The sequence below is a fragment of the Hippocampus bargibanti genome, linkage group LG07, assembly GCF_051943395.1.
Source record: "Hippocampus bargibanti isolate YZ-2025 linkage group LG07, ASM5194339v1, whole genome shotgun sequence".
Classification (NCBI taxonomy): Eukaryota; Metazoa; Chordata; class Actinopteri; order Syngnathiformes; family Syngnathidae; genus Hippocampus; species Hippocampus bargibanti.
The window spans coordinates 5853798-5870004 of record NC_142740.1 but is presented as its reverse complement, the minus strand read 5'-3'; the positions used below and the strand labels follow the sequence as shown (position 1 = coordinate 5870004).

The following is a 16207-nucleotide window of genomic DNA, read 5'->3' as shown; positions in this document are numbered from 1 at the left end:
GGGGGGGGGGGTTAATAAGAATAATAACAACAATAATTAACACACACAGTGGTACCCCTACTTTAAAACGTATTGGTTCTGGAAGAAATAACTAGCTAGTCAGATGCACACCATATCTAGCTAGCTAGTTAGAAACTAGCTATACACACACCATATCTAGCTAGCTAGCTGGTTAGTTAGATACACACCATATCTAGCTAGGAGCTAGCTAGATACACACCATATCTAGCTAGCTAGCTAGTTACAAACACACCATGTTGAGCTTGCTAGCTCGAAGCTAGCTAGATACACACCCTCTCTAGCTAGCTAGTTAGTTAAATACACACCATATATAGCTAGCTAGTTGAAGCTAGCTAGATGCACACCATATCTAGCTAGCTAGGTAGATAGTTAGATACACACCATGTATAGCTAGCTAGCTAGCTAAAAGTTGGCTAGATACACACCTTATCTAGTTAGGTAGTTAGTTAAATACACACCATATATAGCTAGGTAGTTTGAAGCTAGCTAGATGCACACCATATCTAGCTAGCTAGTTAGTTACAAACACACCATGTCGAGCTAGCTAGCTCGAAGCTTGCTAGATACATACCCTATCTAGCTAGCTAGTTAGTTAAATACACACCATATCTAGCTATCTAGCTAAAAGCTGGCTAGATACACACCATATCGAGTTAGCTAGGTAGTTTACACACACCATATCTAGCTAGCGAGGTAGTTAGTTAGATACACACCATATATAGCTAGCTAGCTAGATACACACCATATCTAGCTAGTTTGCTAGTTACAAACACACCCTGTCGAGCTTGATAGCTCGAAGCTAGCTAGATACACACCCTATCTAGCTAGCTAGTTAGTTAAATACACATCATATCTAGCTAGCCAGCTAAAAGCTGGCTAGATACACACCATATCGAGTTAGCTAGGTAGTTTACACACACCATATCTAGCTAGCGAGGTAGTTAGTTAGATACACACCATATATAGCTAGCTAGCTAGATACACACCATATCTAGCTAGTTTGCTAGTTACAAACACACCCTGTCGAGCTTGCTAGCTCGAAGCTAGCTAGATACACACCCTATCTAGCTAGCTAGTTAGTTAAATACACACCATATCTAGCTAGCTAGCTAAAAGCTGGCTAGATACACACCATATCGAGTTAGCTAGGTAGTTGACACACACCATATCTAGCTAGCTAGGTAGTTAGTTAGATACACACCATATATAGCTAGCTAGCTAGATACACACCATATCTAGCTAGTTAGCTCGTTACAAACACACCATGTCGAGCTTGCTAGCTCGAAGCTAGCTAGATACACACCCTATCTAGCTAGCTAGTTAGTTAAATACACGCCATATCTAGCTAGCTAGCTAAAAGCTGGCTAGATACACACCATATCGAGTTAGCTAGGTAGTTGACACACACCATATCTAGCTAGCTAGGTAGTTAGTTAGATACACACCATATCTAGCTAGTTATCTAGAAGCTGGCTAGATACGCATCATACGTAGCTAGCAAATAGATGGATGAAACAAAATATGGTTTGAAATGGAAATTTCTGTTTGAATTTCAAAAATGCAGGGCCATCTCCGGACCACTTTGAAATGTATTAATAGACGCATCAAAATGTCTTTTCTACCCTCGACGCAAACGCTAAACCAAACCAAACATTTATTTCTCCAGAGACCAAAATAGCTCATGTAGGCTGGCTAATTCTGGTGCCATGTTGGCTGTAGCCATTGGGGGGGAAAAAAGACAGGAAGTGAGGGTTGGGGGGGGGGGGGGGGGGGTAGCGCCCTCTCCTCTGTCACCGTAATTGCCGGCTGCTACCTGAAGGTGACGAGCGATGGCAGCAGCTGTCACCGGCACGGCTTCACAACATTCATCTATCTTTCTTGCCTCCTTTCGCCAGATGCGAAATCCCATCACGAGCGCGCTGACCACCGAGCGCCGTCGCCACGGCGCCGTCCGTCTTTCTCATGACGACGGCTAACAAATGAATCGTTAAAACGAAAGCTAACCTCGACTGCCGCCGACTTAACTTGTTCGCGTCCGCCCACTTGCCGCGACTCGTCGCGTTTTTGCCATGACAGCGTTCGGCTCCCGTGAAGCTCCAAGCCCCAAATAATCCCTTTTCCCTCAATTGATTTGGGCTAGCGCGTCCACACCGCCCCCGCTAGCTTGTCGGGGGCGAGTTTCTATTAGGTGCCGCTAGCAAACTAGCATCGCTAACTTGTTTTATATTCTTCGAAAAAGTTTGAGAACCATAAATCGAATATGAAATTGTTTTTTTTGCTCATTTTGTAATACTTGATGAAAAAAATTGTTGTGATTGAAAATTCAGTGCTCTCAATGTAACATATTCATTCGCAACATGGCCGCCTGCCATTTTTACAAAAGAGGACGAGGAAAAAAAAAATCAAATTGACAAGATTGTCATTTTAATCTGAGAATTCTGATTTTCATCTCAGAAATCAGATTTTAATCTCGGCATTTGAACTCTAATCTCAGGCATTTGAACTCTAATCTCAGAATTTGGATTTTAATCTCAGAATTTGGATTTTCATCTCAGAATTCTGACTTTAAACTCAGAATTCTGATTTTAAAATACCTGAATTCAGAGTTTAATCTCAGAATTCTGATTCTGATCTCAGAATTCAGATTTAAATCTCAGAATTCTGATTTTTATCTCAGAATTCAGATTTACATCTCAGAATTAGGATTTAAACCACATAATTCTGTTTATAATCTCAGAATTCAGATTTAAATCTCAGAATTCTGACTTTAATATCAGAATTCGGATTTACATCTCAGAATTTGCATTTAAACCACATAATTCTGATTTTAATCTCAGAAATCAGATTTTAATCTCAGCATTAGGATTTTAATCTCGGCATTTGGACTCTAATCTCAGAATTTGGATTTTAATCTCAGAATTTGGATTTTCATCTCAGAATTCTGACTTTAAACTCAGAATTCTGATTTGAATCTCAGAATTCAGAGTTTAATCTCAGAATTCTGATTTGAATCTCAGAATTCAGAGTTTAATCTCAGAATTCTGATTCTGATCTCAGAATTCTGATTTTAATCTCTGAATTCAGATTTACATCTCAGAATTAGCATTTAAACCACATAATTCTGTTTATAATCTCACAATTCAGATTTAAATCTCAGAATTCCGACTGTCGTCTCAAAATTTGGATTTTAATCTCAGAATTCAGATTTTAATCTCAGAATCCGGATTCTCATCTCAGAATTCAGATTGAAATCTCATAATTCTGATTTTAATCTCAGAATTCGGATTTACATCTCAGAATTTGCATTTAAACCACATAATTCTGATTTTAATATCAGAATTTGAACTTTAATCTCAGATATCAGACTGTAATCTCAGAATTCTGACTGCAGTCTCAGAATTCGGACAGTAATTTTAGATTTTGGACTGTCATCTCAGAATTCAGACTTCTATCTCTGAATTTGGACTTTAATCTCAGAAATCTGACTTTAATCTCCAAATTCCAATTGTAATCTGTAAATTCAGATTTTTGTCAGAAAATTCTGATTTTGAAATTCAGAATTTTGTCTCAGAATTCTGATTTTACTTCTTTCTGAATTCAGAATTTCAAATTCCGAATTCTGAGATAAAAGTGAGAATCTTGCAATGTATTTTTTCTCTCGTCTTTGTTGGCCCTAATCCTCTTCCGTACCTTTTGACTCCATCGAATCCATGTTCCCAAAAAAATAATAATATTGCAGCTCCACAAAAACCCGATGTAGTGTCCCAAAATGGGGTTCCTATCAATGTGGCCACTTACCTTGATGGCGGTGGATGCGATCTGGATGTGATGCAGCTTGCGCAGGGTGCTCTCCCTGTCAATGAAGTAGGACGCCGCTAGCTGGTGCAGCGCTTCCAGATTCACCGTCGATGAATTGCTAGCGTAATCGCTCGCGTCTGCTTTCCGACTCAGTTTCCTCTTGTCCACAAATATCGTTAGCGCTTCCTCTCCTGCACAAAAACAAGATGTCGCTGTCATTTGTTTCATTGCAATGGACGTCATAGCTAGTTTGTTATCTAGCTAGCTAGCTTCTGATCTATTTGAGTTACTTCCGGGTTGAGTGAAGCCATTTAGCTAGTTTGTTATCTAGCTCGCTAGCTATTACCTAGCTATTAGCTAGTTAGCTAGCTTTCGATCTATTTGACTTACTTCGGGGTTGAGTGAAGCCATTTGGCTGGTTTGTTATCTAGCTGGCTATCTATTAGCTATCTAGCTAACTTTCAATCTATTTGAGTTACTTCCGGTTTGATTGAAGCCAGCTAGCTAGTTTGTTATCTGGCTGGCTATCTATTAGCTAGCTAGCTTTCGATCTATTTGAGTTACTTCGGGGTTGAGTGAAGCCGTTTGGCTGGTTTGTTATGTATCTGGCTATCTATTAGCTAGCTAGCTAGATTTCAATCTATTTAAGTTGCTTCCAGGTTGAGTGAAGCCAGCTACCTAGTTTGTTATCTAGCTAGCTATCTATTAGCTAGGTTGCTAGCTTTCAATCTATTTGAGTTACTTCAGGGTTGATTGAAGCCAGCTAGCTAGTTTGTCATCAGGCTGGCTATCTATTATCTGGCTAGCTAGCTTTCACACTATTTGAGTTACTTCTGGGTTGAGTGAAGCCAGCTAGCTGGTTTGTTATCTAGCTGGCTATCTATTAGCTGGCTAGCTAGCTTTCAATCAATTTGAGTTACTTCCAGGTTGAGTGAAGCCAGCTAGCTAGTTTGTTATCTAGCTAGCTATCTATTAGCTAGCTAGCTTTCGATCTATTTGAGTTACTTCCGGGTTGAGTGAAGCCAGCTAGCTTGTTTGTTATCTAGCTTGCTCTCTATTAGCTAGCTAGCTAACTTTCAATCTCTTTGAGTTTCTTCCAGGTTGAGTGAAGCCAGCTCGCTGGTTTGTTATCTAGCTGGCTTTCTACTAGCTGGCTAGCTAGCTTTCAATCAATTTGAGTTACTTGCAGGTTGAGTGAAGCCAGCTAGCTAGTTTGTTATCTAGCTAGCTATCTATTAGCTAGCTAGCTTTCGATCTATTTGAGTTACTTCTGGGTTGAGTGAAGCCAGCTAGCTTGTTTGTTATCTAGCTTGCTCTCTATTAGCTAGCTAGCTAACTTTCAATCTATTTGAGTTTTTTCCAGGTTGAGTGAAGCCAGCTCGCTGGTTTGTTATCTAGCTGGCTTTCTACTAGCTAGCTAGCTTTCAATCTATTTGAGTTACTTCCAGTTTGAGTGAAGCCAGCTAGCTAGTTTGTTATCAGGCTGGCTATCTATTATCTGGCTAGCTAGCTTTCAATCTATTTGAGTTATTTCCGGGTTAAGTGAAGCCAGCTAGCTAGTTTGTTATCTAGCTAGCTATCTATTACATAGCTAGCTAGTTTTCAATCTATTTTCGTTACTTCCGGGTTGAGTGAAGCTACGAGCTAGCTTGTTATCTAGCCGGTACAGAAAGTGCTGAAGAATGAATGACTCTGTCTTTGTGTTGTCATATTATTTGTTATTGAATATTATTATTTTTTTTTAACTTTCTGTTACTTCTGGGTTGAGTGAACACTGGCGCGTGTGGCCGCCGCTGCTCGCCCGCAGAAAAAAAAACATCCTGTGACTGTAAAGTGTCCTTGAGAGTTTTGAAAGGCGCTTAGAAATGAAATGTATTATTATTATTATTATTATAAAATTCACCTGAAAGTTTAAAAATGACTCCAATGAAATCAAAAGCCACATGTAAGTCCACATTGGCCGGGTGGCGACCATCTTGCGTGGGGCAAATTGCCTATTAAAGACCTCTCCGGTCATCCAATGCCGGACCCCAAGTCACGTTGGCATCTGGGATAGACTCAGACACCCCCTCCCCCGCGACCCTCGGGTAACGGTTGGACGCGCGTTCATCATCATAAAGTCCTTGACCATTCACGGCCAATTATTTTGTTGACACAGCAAATTGGATTTGTTTGAACAATGTGTGCCTCGCTCAAAGGCGGATTACACCGGTGACAAAAATCAAAGCGGCTTTGTTGTTATTGTTAGCCTAGCGGTAATTGCACAGCAACGCTTGTCGCGTACAGGTGTCAAAATCGGGGCCTGTGGGCCAAATCTGGCTCGCCGCATCATTTTATTCGGCCCGCGAAAGCAAATCGAAATTGGGAAACTCCATGCTCATCTATTGCTAGCTAGCAACTGAGCTAGCTCGTTCTATTTCTATTCAGATAGTTAGCTAATCCCTAGCGGGTTACAGAAAGCAGCATACACCTTTCATTAGATTTACTGTTGTTATTTTAGAATTTATTCATCCATTTTGAGGCATCTCTGTGCTCGTTTTGTCACTTTGTGGGGGATTTGTTGGATTGGATTGGATTAGCCTTTATTAGGAGGGAATTGTAGGTAGCTATCTGTTGGCTATGTATTTGCTATCTACTAACTTGCTAGCTAGCTTTCTATCTGTGTATTTAATAGTGACATTCAGTGTATTCACTAAGTAATTATCTAGTTAGCTAGCTAGCTATTAGCTATAGAGATATCTAGGGGGCTAGCTATCTGTTGACTATCGATTAGCTGGCTAGCTATCTTTCTATCTATTGACTTCTAGATAGAGTGAACGCTGGCGTGTGGCTGCCACTGCTCACCCGCAAAGAAACTTTTTGAAAGGCGCTTAGAAATGAAATATATTATTATTATTATTACATCAGGGATGTCAAAGTCAAGGCCCGGCGGCCAAATCTGGCCCGGCGCATCATTTTATTCGGCCTGTGAAACTAAATCAAAATTGGGAAACTCCATGCTCATATATTGCTAGCTAGCGACAAAAACTAGCTAGTTCTCTTCTATTCAGCTAGCTAGCTAAGGCCTTACATCGCTAATGTCAAAGTCAAAGCCCGGGGGCCAAATCTGGCCCGCCACATTATTTTATTCGGCCCACGGAAGCAAATTAAACCTGGGAAACTCCATCTCATCTATCACTCGCTAGCGACCGAGCTAGCTAGTGCTCTTTCTATTCAGCTAGCTAGCTAATCCCTTACATCAAATGTGTCAAAGTTAAGATCCGTGGGCCAAATCTGGACAACCGCATCATTTTATTCGGCCCTCGAAAGCGAATCGAAATTGGGAAACTCCATGGTCATCTATTGCTAGCTAGCGACTGAGCTAGCTACCTCTATTTCTACTCAGATAGTGAGCTCGTCCCTTACATCGGTGAAGTCAAAGCCCGGGGGGCAAATCTGGCCCGCCACGTCATTTTATTCGGACCAAACTGAGGGTACTTGAATGCATCACTGGACTCCCCTCCGCTTCCTTATACGTCACTTCCTGGTGTCGCATCTCATTGTCACCGACGCGTTATCCTCATATAGTGTTCCATTGAGAGTCGACATGTTTGTAATGTTAAAAAAATGATGACATTGATTATAATGAGAAATGTTTGGGTTTTCGACCAAATCGGTTTTGAAACAGCTTTCTGGAACGGATTATGGTGGAAAACCCAGGTTTGACTGTATTCATGAGTTTGTTGAGCGCTCAGTATGTAATATATGGGGTGGTTGAAATATTCTAATGGTTTCCCCAAATGCTCTCGAGAAGAAACTCTAAGTCAAATGCGGCTTTATTATCAAATATGCTAATATGCATGACATACAGCACAGATGAAATAAATAATTAAACAATAACAACAACAATAATAATAATAATAATAATAATAATAATAATAATAATAATAATAATAATTAATAAATTTCATTTAAAGCGCATTTCAAAACTCTCAAGGTCACTTTACAGTCACTAGATTTTTTTTCTGTAGGTGAGCAGCGGGAGCCACACGCGCCAGCGTTCACTCAACCCGGAAGTAACTCAAAAAGATGGAAAGCTAGCAAGCGAGCTAATAGATAGCTCTGAGGTAGCTAACTCGCTAGATAACTCATTAGCTAGCTAGGTAGCTAGCTATCACCATGGCGATTTAGCGAAGGGTTTTGCTGTTTTATGAAAATAGCTTTTTTTGACTCCCCATTCAAAGCATCTATTATTTTTTCGCTAAGATTTTAACTTCATTGTTGTCAAATGAGTGGTCGCTAGCTTTTAGGTACTGTTCAATTACGGTTAGCCAAATGAATGTCCTCTAGGACCCAGCGTGCAAGGCCCTTAAAATGTGGCTAAAAACGACAGACAATACATGTCATTTCTGAATGTCAAGTGAGGTAGTGTCGTATGTAAAGTGACGTAGTGTAGTAATGCACAAAGAAACACACAAAAGTTCAGGATGTTAGTACAGCGTGTACTCAGAGTTCGGTGAGTGTGGCAGTGGGGGGGGGGGGCAGGGCTGGGAGGGAGTTGTCTCCTGACTCCCTGGTGGCAACTACAATGTGGCCCGTGGCAACAAACTGGGAACGGATTATTCTCTTTTTAATTGTTTCTTATGGGAAATTAATGTTTGGAAGACAATCTTTTCGCCTTACACTTACTTTCAGGGAACCAATTACTGACTGACTGTAAAGTGACCTTAAGAGTTTTGGAAGGCGCTAAGAAATCAAATTTATTATTATTATTATTATTATTATTATTATTATTATTATTATTATTATTATTATTATTACAGTAAAGTCTCGTTATATGGATATTCAAGGGAGTCCGAAAAATATCGATATAACCGGGACTATCGATATATCCGACCCTGTTTGCATGTAACTTTCTCCGTGCGTGCATAGAAATAGTATCGATATAACCGGGACTATCGATATATCCGATATCGATATAACGAGACTTTACTGTATTATTATTATTATTATTATTATTATTATTATTATTATTATTATTATCATCATTTGTTAGCTATTTGCTATCTGGCTAGCTATCTAGCTGGCTGGCTAGCTAGGTATCTGTTTGCTAACGATTGGCTAGCTAGCTAGCTTTCTATCTATTTGAGTTACTTCCGGGTTGAGTGAACGCTGGCACGTGTGGCTGCCGCTGCTCACCCACATATTTTTTTTTTCCTGTGACTGTCAAGTGACTATTATTATTATTATTATTATTATTATTATTTGCTAGCTATTTGCTATCTATTAGCTATCTAGCTGGCTGGCTAGCTAGGTATCTGTTTGCTAACGATTGGCTAGCTCGCAAGCTTTCTATCTATTTGAGTTACTTCCGGGTTGAGTGAACGCTGGCACGTGTGGCTGCCGCTGCTCACCCACAGATTTTTTTTTCCTGTGACTGTCAAGTGACTATTATTATTATTATTATTATTATTATTATTATTATTATTATTATTTGCTAGCTATTTGCTAGTGAGTTTTAAAAGACGCTTATTATTATTATTATTATTATTAGTAGTAGTAGTAGTAGTATTTGCTAGCTATTTGCTATCTATTAGCTATCTATCTATCTAGCTAGCTACATCTATTCACTAGGTAGCTGGTTGGCTACCTAGCTAGGGATCTGTTGGCTAACGATTGGCTAGCTAGCAAAGTGCTGATCAACAAACGCAGGACTCGGTTGATTTTCGAGTACCCTTGAAGCCCCCCCCCAAGCGCCATTTTTTTTCTCTTCATCCTCTTTTAGGGTCATACTTCTTCCTTTCTCCGCCGCTGAAGGGCACCCTCTTAATTTGTCAATCTTATTTATTAATTTCAGGCGTCCATCTGGTTTGTTTTCCTTTTTTTCCCCCATTTGGAGCCACGCGGGCCGATTTCTGTCTGGCAAGCGTCCAATGGCGACGCCTTGCCGTCCGTCCTCGTTTCATCCCGCGTAAAGTTTTGGCCGCCTTCCAAGGAAGTTCAGGCGGATTGTCGAGAGCCGTTGTCCAAACGATAAGTCATCATCTGAAAGCCAAAAGTCGCGTCTCAAGTCAGCGGCGGCGGCTCGCTAAACCAAATTGACGTTGCAAATTTTCTTTGGCTTTTCTGTCGCATATTCAACGAGATTTTTGCCTGGGGACAAGCACCTTTTGTCCTCGGTTGAGGTGGCTTGAAAATGTATTTGAATCCTTTTTTGAAGACCCAACGATCGCAAAACCTGGCGGCGTCATTTTTTTTTTATGTTGTTTTTCTATTATGCAAGCAAATGAGCGAGCTAGCTCGCTGGAAAGTGTCCTTGAGAGCTTTGAAAGGCGCTTAAAATGAAATGTATTATTATTATTATTATTTTAGCTAGCTCTCTAGAATTCTAGGTAGATAGGAAGCTAGATAGCTAGAAATTTACATAGCGAGAAATCTAGACAGAAAGCTAGTTACCCAGAAATCTAGAGGGCTACCTAGAAATCTAGATAGCTATCTAGCTAGGAATATAGATAGCTATCTAGCTAGACATCTAGATAGCTAACTTGCTAGAAATCTAGACAGATAGTAAGTTACCTAGCAATCTAGATATATAGATAGCAATATAGGTATGTAGACAGATAGAAATCGAGGTAGCTTTCTTGAAATCTAGAGATACCTAGCGAGCTTGAACCCTAGATAGATAGCTAGCTAGAAATCTAGATAGACAGATAGAAATCTAGATAGATAGTTCGCTAGCTAGACTCTAGATGGATAGCTCGCTAGCTAGAAATCTAGACAGATAGCTCGCTTGCTAGAAATCTAGACAGATAACTCGGTAGCTAGAAATCTAGATAGATAAATAGATAGCTAGCTACAAATTTAGATAACTAGCTAGCTAGTTAGCAGCATCCATTCCAAATAAGAGCACATGTTTACCTCCAAGTGTAGCGGACAGCATGTAGTGAGTTTTTCTATTATGCAAACAAATGAGCTAGCTAGCTTGCTGTAAAGTGTCCTTGAGAGCTTTGTAAGGCACTTAAAATGAAATGTATTAATATTATTATTATTTAGCTAGCTATCTATAATTCTAGGAAGATGGATAGATAGAAATCTAAATAGCTAGAAATGTATATAGTGAGAAATCTAGCTAGAAAGCTACATACCCAGAAATCTAGATAGCTAGCTAGAAATCCAGATAGATATCTATAATTTAATTTAAAACGTATTATTTTCTGACAGTGTCTTACAGATTGCTATCTACCTAGAAATCTAGATAGCTATCTAGCTAGAAATCTAGATGTCTATAAATCTAGCTATCTAGAAATCTAGATAGATAGATGGGTATAAATCTAAATAGATAGAAATCTAGTTAGATATATAGCTAGCTAGAAAATCTAGATAGCTAGCTGGCTAGAAATATAGATAGAAATCTAGATAGAGAGCTATCTAGGTAGAAATCTAGATAGAGAGCTATCTAGGTAGAAATCTAGCTAGCTCACTGGAAATCTAGATAGATAGTTAGCTACCTAGCAATCTAGGTATATAGATAGATGGAAATCGAGGTAGCTATCTTGAAGTGTAGAGATTCCTAGCTAGCTTGCACCCTAGCTAGATAGCTAGAAATCTAGATAGATAGCTCGCTAGCTAGAATCTATATAGATAGCTTGCTATCTACAATCTAGATAGCTCGCTTGCTAGGAATCTAGACATATAACTCGGTAGCTAGAAATATAGATAGATAGCTAACTAGCTAGACATCTAGATAGATTAGATAGCTAGCTAGAAATTTAGATAGTTAGCAGCATCCTTTCCAAATAAGTGCACGTGTTTACCTCCAAGTGTAGCGGACACCAAGTAGTGAGTTTTTCTATTATGCAAGCAAATGAGCTAGCTAGCTCGCTGGAAACTGTCCTTGAGAGCTTTGTAAGGCGCTTAAAATGAAATGTATTAATATTAATTTATTTTAAAACAGATTCTTTTCTTACAGACAGTGTGTTACAGATAGCTATCTGGCTAGAAATCTAGATAGCTATCTAGCTCCAAATTTAGATAGCGAGCTAGCTAGAAATCTAGATAGATGGCTAGAAATCTAAATAGATAGATCAAAATCTAGTTAGATAGATAGCTATCTAGAAAATCTAGATAGCTACCTGGCTAGAAATATAGATAGATAGCTAGGTAGAAATCTATATTGCTAGCTAGAAATCTAGGTGCATAGATAGCATGAAATCTTGATAAATAGACAGATAGATAGTTAGCTACCTAGCAATCTAGATATATAGATAGATAGAAATCGAGATAGCTAACTTGAAATCTAGAGCTAGCTAGCTAGCTTGAACTCTAGATAGCTAGCTAGAAATCTAGAGAGATAGCTCACTAGATAGACATCTAAATAGATAGCTCACTAGATAGACATCTAAATAGATAGCTCACTAGCTAGAAATCTAGATAGATAGCTCACTAGCTAGAATCTAGATAGATAGCTCGCTAGCTAGAAATCATGACAGATAGCACACTAGCTAGAAATATAGATACATAGCTAACTAGCTAGAAATCGAGATAGATAAATAGATAGCTAGCTAGAAATCTAGCTGGCTAGCTAGCTAGTTAGCAGCATCCATTCCAAATAAGTGCACGCGTTTACCTCCAAGTGTAGCGGACACTAAGTAGTGAGTGCCATATTTCTTGATGAGGTTTTCGGTGATCATCTGCGTGCTGGGCCTGCGTCCAAGCAGGCGAACGTTCCTGATGAACTCGGGGGTCAAAGGTGACTGCGACGCTTCTCTTCTTTCTGATGCCAAATTGTTCACCTTCCATCTCCCGAACTCTCTGGATGACACAAGAATTCAAATTGGAAAAAATTGCTATGGCAACAACATTTTGTAATTTATTGATTGATTTCGCTCAGGGGTGTCAATCATCAGATGACGTGCAAAAATGTGTCCACTCCAGTGCCAGGGTTTTTGTCATTGTCACTATAATTCCAGTACCTACAGAATATTGCGTTTTGGGACGGCATAAACATTCAATTTGGCGTTAGAAACCTTGGATTCTCTTCTTTCATTTGAAAAAAATAGTTAATTCCTAAGTTACATGGGTCTGAAGTTATATGGGTTTGAAATGGGGGCAGTAGTACAAAAGGCAACTTCTGACCCCTCATGGTAGGGAAAAACATTGCCAGAGGTGTGACCAGTGCGTTATCATCACCCACCGCAAGAAAAACCAAAACCCGAACAACTTCGGGAATGGCACTCCACGTCATGGTTTTCAATTCCCGAATAAATTTGGGAATGGCAGTGAATGAGTTAATGAAGAACACCTTTTTTTAAAGTAAAAAATAATGACTGTTATTGCTGTTTACATACGACAATTTCAAATTTTAGTTGGGCTTTTAGCAAGCATCATGGAATGTCATAAGTTTGATTTGCTTTTGTGGGCCGAAAAAAATGATGTGGCGGCCCAGATTAGGCCCTCGGGCCTTGACTTGGACACCTGTGATGTAAGGGATTAACCAGCTAGCTGAATAGAAACAGAGCTAGCTAGCGAGTTAACTCGCTTGATCAATAGCTAGCTCAATAGATGAGCATGGAATTTCACAATTTTTATTTGCTTTGGTGGGCCGAATAAAATGATCCGGCGGGCCAGATTTGGCCCTCGGGCCTTGATTTAGAGAGCTGTGATTTTTATTGTTTTATTTTTTGAAACTTCAATTTTAAGGAGACGTTTTTTGGTCAGGGTTGTGATATATGAACTTATTTTTTTTACCTTCCACTCGTTATGAATTAGGTTCAAATGGAGTATATAATATATATATATATATATACAGTAAAGTCTCGTTATATCGAAATCGTTAGTCCGAAAAAATATCGATATAACCGGGACTATCGATATATCAGACCCTGTTTGCATGTAATTTTCTCCGTGCGTGCATAGAAATAGTATCGATATAACCGGGACTATCGATATATCCGATATCGATATAACGAGACTTTACTGTGTATATATATATATATATATATATATATATATATATATATATATATATATATATATATATATATATATATATATATATATATATATATTAGAGTATATATTAACAATTGGAGTATATATTAACAATCATAATAAATAACTAAAATAAATTATACAAAAATAAGCTCTCTATTTGCTATCTAGATGGCTAGCTATCTAGCTAGCTCGCTATCTATTTGCTATCTAGCTACTAGCAAGCTCTCTATTTGCTATCTAGCTGGATAACTATCTATCTGGCCAGCTATTAGCTATATATAAGCTACAGAGCTAGCTTTCTATCTGAGTTACTTTCGGGTTGAGTGAACGATATGCATTTATTTATTTTTATTTGTTTATTTGTTTATTGATCGATATCTATCTATTATGTATCTATTGGCTAGCAAGCTGACTGTCTTGCTGGCTATCGTTTAGCTATCTATTGGCTACCTATTAGCTAGCTAGCTTCCTGTCTATTTGAGGTACTTCCGGGTTGAGTGCACGATGGCTCGTGTGGCTGCCGCTGCTCACCCACAGAATCTGATCCTGTGACTGTAAAGTGGCCTTGAGAGTTTTGAAAGGCGCTTAGAAATGATATGTATGATGATGATGATAGCTGTTGGATATGTATTAGCTAGCGAGCTAGCTTTCTATCTATTTGATTTACTTTTGGGTTGAGTCAACGTTTTTCCGTGTGGCTGCCGCTGCTCACCTGCAGAAAAACTGATCCTGTGACTGTAAAGTGGCCTTGAGAGTTTTGAAAGGCGCTTAGAAATGATATGTATTATGATGATGATAGCTGTTGGATATGTATTAGCTAGCGAGCTAGCTTTCTATCTATTTGATTTACTTTTGGGTTGAGTCAACGTTTTTCCGTGTGGCTGCCGCTGCTCACCTGCAGAAAAACTGATCCTGTGACTGTAAAGTGACCTTGAGAGTTTTGAAAGGCACTTAGAAATGAAATGTATGATTATGATGACAGCTATTAGCTATATATTCGCTCGCGAGCTAGCTTTCTATCTATTTTAGTTATTTTCGGGTTGAGTGAACGCTGGGGCGTGTGGCTGCCGCTGCTCACCCGCAGAAAGACTGATCCCGTGACTGTAAAGTGACCTTGAGGGTTTTGAAAGGTGTTTAGAAATGAAATTATTATAATAATAATTATTATAAATAAAACGACTTTATATAGTACAGTTTATTTATTTCGTTACAATACCATAGCACATTTATTATACATAAAATAAGGTATATTTTATGTAGTTTTACGGCTTATTTAGTAGAAAATGATGTTTTATGGGGACCTGGGAACGGATTATTCTCATTTTAATGCTTTCCTATGGGAAATTAATGTTTGGAATACACCATTTTTGCCTTACACACACTTTCTGTGAATCAAGCCAATGTATCACTGTATCGATACTGTAGCTATGTAGAAATCAGAGAAATGTTTTATTTTGAAAAATATTACTCCTGTTTACTCCTAAGATTTGAATTGCGTGGCAATGAATCCCCTCGTGTGGAATCGCCCGCAATCTCGATGAACATGTTTTTGAATGACCACAACAAAGTGACAGCAACAAATGAGCTTTGCATATGCGCTTGTAAACAATGGCCTCTCGCAGTAGGCTTTTATTTTGGCGGGTAGGGGCTAGCGAGGGAGGGGGATGCTTTCTCCCTCCTTTTCCCAATTGCCTTCGACAAGAGAAGTTGGCAGCCATCCAATGTGATTTCTATGTCTTTTTCATATTCCGTAATGGATGTGCAGTGAATCCAATCACTTGCTAGCATACTGCTACGTTCTTTTTTTTTCTTTTTTTGCAGTAAAATGTCACTTGCGCAAAAACTAATTACATTGCTCTTAGCGGGCTATTGAAGATGTGGAGCTTTTTAGAGTTGCTCTGTGGAAATATTCAGACGACGTCGTACATCAATAAAAAAATAAATATATATTCATAAACTTGAGAAGCGGCACCTGAGGAACGTGGGGGTCTTGGGGGGGGGGGGGGCCTCGAGCACTAAAGCCTCTTGAGCGCACCTGCTCTACTCCCGCTGCGCTTTCGCTAATGTGCTGACGCTCGGCGTACTTCACAAGACGGTTTATTGAGTGAAAGGGGACTTGCTTTCAACAACTAGCCAGCAACTAGCCAGCTATCTACCTCGATAGCTAGCGAGATAGCTAGATTTCTAACCAGCTAGATAGATAGACTGGTGGCTAGTTAGATAACAAGATTGCTCAATTGCTAGCTAGGTAGCTAGATTTCGAGCGAGGTAGACAGTAGATATATAGATATGTAGATATATTGCTAGCTAGATAGGTAAGTAGATTGCTTGCTAGCTAGATAGGTAGGTAGATTGCTTGCTAGCCAGATAGGTAGATAAATAGATAGATTGCTTGCTAGCTCTATAGATTGCTTGC

At 39.1% G+C, this 16207-nt stretch overlaps 2 protein-coding genes across 7 annotated transcripts in view; one reads left to right on the top strand and one right to left on the bottom strand.

Moving 5' to 3' along the window:
• The window catches only part of LOC148895280 (protein CFDP2-like), a 251007-nt gene that overhangs the window by 197467 nt on the left and 37333 nt on the right, over positions 1 to 16207 (top strand). The gene's annotated exons all lie outside the window — the stretch shown is intronic.
• Positions 1 to 16207, bottom strand: part of LOC148895281 (BMP/retinoic acid-inducible neural-specific protein 3-like) — a 59492-nt gene that overhangs the window by 19348 nt on the left and 23937 nt on the right. For both annotated transcript variants that reach the window (XM_089001655.1, XM_089001656.1), the window contains exons 3-4: positions 12425 to 12609; positions 3820 to 4010 (exon numbers count right to left, since the gene is read on the bottom strand). In XM_089001655.1, the coding sequence (XP_088857781.1) occupies positions 3820 to 4010; positions 12425 to 12609 (376 nt within the window). The remainder of the gene's footprint in view (positions 1 to 3819; positions 4011 to 12424; positions 12610 to 16207) is intronic.